At 41.3% G+C, this 6,242-nt stretch overlaps 1 protein-coding gene across 6 annotated transcripts in view; it reads right to left on the bottom strand.

Annotated features, from left to right (window-relative positions):
* Positions 1-803: 803 nt before the first annotated feature.
* pik3r1 (phosphoinositide-3-kinase, regulatory subunit 1 (alpha)) overlaps positions 804-6,242 on the bottom strand; it is a 50,324-nt gene continuing 44,885 nt past the window's right edge. For all 6 annotated transcript variants that reach the window (XM_014137300.3, XM_014137306.3, XM_082955481.1 and 3 more), the window contains 4 exons: positions 6,040-6,216; positions 5,834-5,908; positions 5,506-5,676; positions 804-5,016 (listed from right to left, as the gene is read on the bottom strand). In XM_014137300.3, coding sequence (XP_013992775.1) covers positions 4,827-5,016; positions 5,506-5,676; positions 5,834-5,908; positions 6,040-6,216 — 613 coding nt within the window. In that variant the 3' untranslated portion in view covers positions 804-4,826. The remainder of the gene's footprint in view (positions 5,017-5,505; positions 5,677-5,833; positions 5,909-6,039; positions 6,217-6,242) is intronic.

Here is a 6,242-nt window from a genome sequence, read left to right as displayed (position 1 = left end):
TTGCTGGGATGGCCATAACCTCCAGTGAACTATGTGCCTTTTGAGCTGGAGCAATGTAACATAACCTAGGACAAAGACTCATTGCTCCCAGTCAGTCAGGTCTGGTATGGCCTGCTGGCACGCCACTGGATGTCTTTGAAACACTTAAAACATGTTAAAAGACTGTGATAAACTTGTTACACACAATGGTGGATGGCAGCCAATCCCTACTGGGTTGCTGCTTAAGATTTCACTGTGGATGGAACCAGTAGTTTGTATGAAGTGGTGACAAGACTGTTTTGGTGGGTCAAGGCATTAAATAAGTTAAGTAACCACAGCCTGGTTAAGGAACACTGTGCTTACTGTGGTACTGTGCATGACAAAGAATAATGCTAAAATAAAGTCAAATCTGATAAAGTGACCCATTTCATTTAATACAATGATATCATTAACATCCTGTATCTGCAAGAAGAAATGAATTGGTGAAATGTAGGAACTGAAAGACCATTCTAGAATTAAGTGACAGAATAGCTAAAACCACATACGCCTCTATAAATTCAGTCACAATGTGAATGTTCTCAGAGGGAACAACGCGTTCAGATGCTCTCGGTTTTCTTATTACTGGTGACATCAATGCTGTGCCATCATGCCATACCCAGAATTTGCATAACCTAAAAAAGAAAAAAAAGACACCCAACACAGAGTTCTGCAACTGAAAAGGAGCATTCAGTCTTTTTTCCTTTGAAGTCATCTAGTTGGACTTTTCAGCTGCTATGGATCCATAGATGTCATAATATTCTGGTAAAATGAGCAATTTACTTAAATTGTTTCTTAAACATTTTTATTTCATTTTAACAAAGCCTAATACAGGTTTGAAGCAAAACTGGGGAACACTGGTAAATCTCAATCTCAACATTTCTGTCACAGTCACCTGAAGTCATACAGTCATTGAGGGTTAAGATAAAATAGAACACAGAGCGTAGAGAGATGACACTTTGGACAAAAGTGACACAAACAAGACCATGGCCACAGAACCTGAGATCAAACTACAATTATACAAAACTTGAAAAGGTATTGTATAGTACAATGGGTATTTATCCCAGAGGTGACATAGTAGCTTGAATCCAAACTTGCTTTGTTTTAACTGGTTCTGTAGTTATTGGCCTTGAGTGAACCAATGTGAGTAAAGCAAAAGAAAAACAGTTAACGACAATTCATCTTAAAAAGAGTAGTTCAATATTTTTCAACTTGGATGTTAGATGGTTCCTCATGCTGAAAGTAGCCTATTGGCAATGAGAAACTGTAATCCATGGTTCAGTTCTATAAACAACCACTAAAAAGCTAACAATCAATGAAAGTGATGTGAGCATGTTTAAAAAAAAAAAATCAAAATAACCTGAAATCAATTCAAATCAAATCCACATTTGGTTTGATGTTACTTAAAGGTCATTTGGCCATTACATTTTTGTTGTTATGGCCAATAGACTACTTTCAGGGAGAGGAACCGTCTAACATAAAGTTGTAAAATAGTGAACTACTCCTTTAAAATGTGTAAAAAGGAAAATTCTACATATTAACCGTTTTGGTCATACACTGACGCAAGACTGCTAGGCAGGGTGACAGCATCTCGTAAACACTGCACAGACTATTTTGCTCACGCTTCGTCATAAACCACTCCCATGGGGGCTCACAAAGGTAATGTGTCATGCATGAAATGAAATGTATTGCTGTAAATAGGAATGGGGATTTGAAATAGCTATTGACTCTTGACCAATCAGAATGACGCACATCCACATTGCAGAGCTAAACAGTGGACATGCTGCTTTCCACTAGATGTTGGAACATTGCTGCGTGGACTTGCTTCCATTCAGCCACAAGTACATTTGTGAGGTCGGAAAATGATGTTGGGCGATTAGGCCTGGCTCGCAGTCGGCGTTCCAATTCAACCCAAAGGTGTTCGATGGGGTTGAGGTCAGGGCTCTATGCAGGCCAGTCAAGTTCTTCCACACCAATCTCAACAAACCATTTCTGTAGGGACCTCGATTTGTGCACGGGGGTACCGTCATGCTGAAACAGGAAACGGTCTTCCCCAAACTGTTGCCACAAAGTTGGAAACACAGAATTGTCTAGAATAGCATTACGATTTGCATTCATTGGAACTATGGGGCCTAGCCCAAAGCATGAAAAACAGCCCCAGACCATTATTCCTCCTCCACCAAACTTTACAGTTGGTATTATGCATTGGGGCAGGTAGCGTTCTCCTGGCATCCGCCAATACCAGATTAGGCAGTCGGACTGCCAGATGGTGAAGTGCGATTCATCACTCAAGAAAATGCGTTTCCATTGATCCAATAGCGGTGAGCTTTACACCACTCCAGCCGACGCTTGGCATTGCGCATGGTGATCTTAGGCTTGTGTGCGGCAGCTCGGCCAAGGAAACCCATTTCATGAAGCTCCCAAAAAAGTTATTGTAATGACGTTGCTTCCAGAGTCAGTTTGGCACTCGGTAGTGAGTGTTGCAACTTAGGACAGACGATTTATACGTGGTAAGCGCTTCAGAACTCGGCGGTCCCGTTCTGTGTGCTTGTGTGGCCTACCAATTCGCGGCTGAGGCATTGTTGCTCCTAGATGTTTCCACCTCACAATAACAGCACTTACAGTTGAATGGGGCAGCTCTAGCAGGGAAGAAATTTGACTGACTTGTTGGAAAGGTGGCATTCTGACGGTGCCACGTTGAAAGTCACTGAGCTCTTCAGTAAGGCCATTCTACTGCCCATGTTTGTCTATGGAGATTGCATGGCTGTATGCTCCATTTTAATGTTATTTTATTGACTGGGCTTGGATGGTAAGTCTTTAGCTGATAGTCTAAAGTTGAACATAATATTTTATAATTCAAATAAAATCTATTTATCGACAAAAGTTACTATGTTTATCATTCTGGGGACATAACGGAGCTAAAAAGAAATGTATCAAGATTATTTTTTTTGTTAGGTCATACAATATCTATCAATGTGAATTTCCATTGATACATGTTTATTTACAGTGTAGTACAGATTAAAATCCTAATTAACACTCATGGACATTTGAATTTTTGAATAAAGGGGTGAAAAATCTAAAACTGCAGCAGTGACACTAAATGTTTACTAGAGGGTTGCAGCAAAATGTTGGTACTTTCTCCAAGTAACAGAACCACTATGTATTGGCAGAAAAAGTCGTAAGATAATAAGCAATCATTATTCGAAATGAGTTGATCCACCCCTTTAAAACACTCAACAGATTTTCTGATACAGAAAAAAATACTATAGGGACAAAGCATACGGGAAGATCAAATGTCTCCCAATTTATACTTTTAATAACAATTTTCGTCATTTAAAAACACAGATTTGCTTTGATCTCCTTGTGAAGGGGAAAGGTTATATAACAAAATAAATCTATACTGTTGTTTCCATGGAGATGGTTGAAAAGTTGAGTACAACATGCACCATTACGATTGCAGTAATCAACAAATATTCCCATTATTCCATGCTAAGAGAGTGCTCATACTTAAGAGTCATAGGCTACGTCTCAAACGGCACCCTAGTCCCCGTATCCTATAAGGAATAGGCTGCCACTTTGGATGCTACCATTGTTTGTTTTTCGACTAAGATGTAGAACATGTGGCTCTGTTAGAAATATTTATTGTGACTGAAGCAGCTGTCAAATACTCAAAAGGCTCTCAGCCTGAGAAGAACATCAGTTTGAAGCAACAAAAAAAAGTACTAATTAAACACTCATATTTTATCAGTTGCTGATAAAAATTTGTAATAAAGTATGTTACTATTATTTAATTTCTTAAAAAATATGAAGCAGTTTTTATCTTGGCATTTTGACACAAAATATCCTCTTGGATATTTACATGGGAAAAATACACTTTTTCAAGCAATAAAAACAAGCTTATATTATGGGTTTGCAACAGAATAAAAACAACTTTGCAGAAATAAGGTAGACACAGAATTGCATAGCATATTAGGATGAAAATGAACTGAGCTTTTTTGGTATGGTAGGTTTTCATCGCTTTGTACTGACATTCTCCTCTGTATATATACATAATTAAGTATTTCCATTTCAAGTCCGTTCATATTTTCACTCATCCACAGTAGAGAACAGTTGAGTCTCTGCACTGGTAAGCAAGGGAAAAATCCGGAATTCTTGCCACCTTGTCATCTCCTTTGCTCCTTTGATTCAACAAGTCCGTAGGAGCCTTTTTCAATAAAACGATTATACTTTGTCAAAAGTGCCATTTTGCTACATTTATCAGTTGATCCACGGTCTGTCACTGAACACTTAAACACACAGGTGTGTTAGACACCCCCAACACCTTTCAGATACTGTGAGTTTTGGTCAGAAGGACGCACACACAAACTCTCAAACACTCTCAGACACATACACACAGTAAAAACAAATGGGGAAAAGAGGAGGAGGAACGGTAGGGGGAAAAAATGATGCACTCGAGTTTTATCTCCGTTTTGACATTCCAGCTGGTAAAGCTTTGAAAGAACAAGCACCATTAGGAAAAGGCCTCCAATGTCCTCCACTCAGGGAGAGAGTTCAGCAGTTTCGCCTTGACTCTGTGCTCCCACAATAAGCACGAGAGTAACAAGACTACATTCAGGCTCTCGCCACTGCTCATAGTCAGTTCAGTCACTGAAATGTTTTCAGGCTTCGTTTTGCGGTTGTCTTTAGTCCTTTCCTCTCTTGTGGATAAAAAGTATGTATGTTAGTAGGCAAGACACATCCTAGCTTTTTAAAATCCTTGAGGACAAAGTCTGAGTAGACGTTTCTGTCCGACTGAATGGCCGGTAGGGTCCTCACCGCCTCTGCTGTGCGTAGACGGGGTGCGCTAGTGTCACATTCAGAGAGTCATTGTGCTGGACCAGTGACGTGTGCTGGTAGTGGAGGACCAGTTCTTTGAGCGAGCTGTACAGGTTGTAAGGCTCAGCGAAGCCAAACCCCGAGGGCGTCTTGTTGATGACACAGTGCTTCACTTCACCTTCCACCCTGGAGAGGAGAGAGAGAAATGTCAAGTCATGTCCTGTTAGGTCAGGGTTGTACATTTTTGTTACAGCCCAGCCCTACGGCACACCTGATTCTACGACTCGACAAACCATCAAGCCCTTGGTCAAGTGAGGTTCTACCCTACACTAAACTAGTCCACGGTTGAGCTGCAATGTCTACACTGAATGCTACACCAGTCTACAGTGTCTGATGCGTGTTTGCAGTGCCAACGTTGATGTACTGAACAGTGTAGAAGCAGATAGCTGGAATACAGGTTGAGGTAAACAGAAACTGAGTAAAGCAGCACAGTCCCAACCTTCAAGGGAACACATAACACCTGTACCCAAACGGTCTCTGAACTGTGTTTGCAGTAGTTCTTAGGTAAATTATGTCAGTAACCAAAGCAGGTAATGTCAGTTCTGGATGAGGTAGATGTGTACACAAATGTACTATAACGAGCAAGTAGAATGAGTACAAGGTCTTTATACGTACACAACACTGCAGGCGTAGCACCCTGCCTTGCTGCTGTCTCGAACCAGGAATGTTCCGTCCCTCTTCCCCCGGAGGAGGGCCTCAGCCTGCAGCCGGTTGATGTTGCCCAGCTTCCAGGAGCGCTCGTCGTGGTGGGGAAGGTCCTCATCGTCATCCACCATAGAGTATTGACTGGAGAACACAGATGGACGAAGAGAGGGAGTTAGATAATTCAAGTTTGATATTGAATGTTTCTACCCCATTTAAAAATGGTGCAATGTGATTCCCTTTTGTCAACTTTAGATACCAGGAACATAAAAAGGATGGAAGGTCAGTCTAGAATACTCACTCTTCTGTGTTCTCGTTTCTGATGTCTAGCCACTCGTTGAGCTTCTTCTGCCTGACTCCCTTCTGGGTCAACCACCTGGAACACAAGAACCATGACAACACCGATTAGAGACCGGAAGTAGGGAGACCTTTACCAGATGTTCCCTCACCAGAACAAAGTTAATTGAATTTATTTGAGACTAGGAGGTGGATAGAGATTATACTTACGTGAGGTACTGATCCCTGGTCTTGCGGAGCTGGATGAGGTCGGGTTTGATGCTGTTCATACGTTTGTCGATCTCTCGGTAGTCAGCAGCCTGCTTCTTTAAGTCCTCCTCCAGACGCCGCTTGCTGTCCACGATCTCACTGATACGAGACTTCAGCTTCTCATAGTTGCCCATGATCCTGAGAAAAACAATAATTCACATAGT

This window comes from Salmo salar, chromosome 01 (assembly GCF_965601325.2).
Source record: "Salmo salar chromosome 01, fSalSal1, whole genome shotgun sequence".
In the NCBI taxonomy this organism is placed as follows: domain Eukaryota; kingdom Metazoa; phylum Chordata; class Actinopteri; order Salmoniformes; family Salmonidae; genus Salmo; species Salmo salar.
This window is presented reverse-complemented; position numbering and strand designations above follow the sequence as displayed.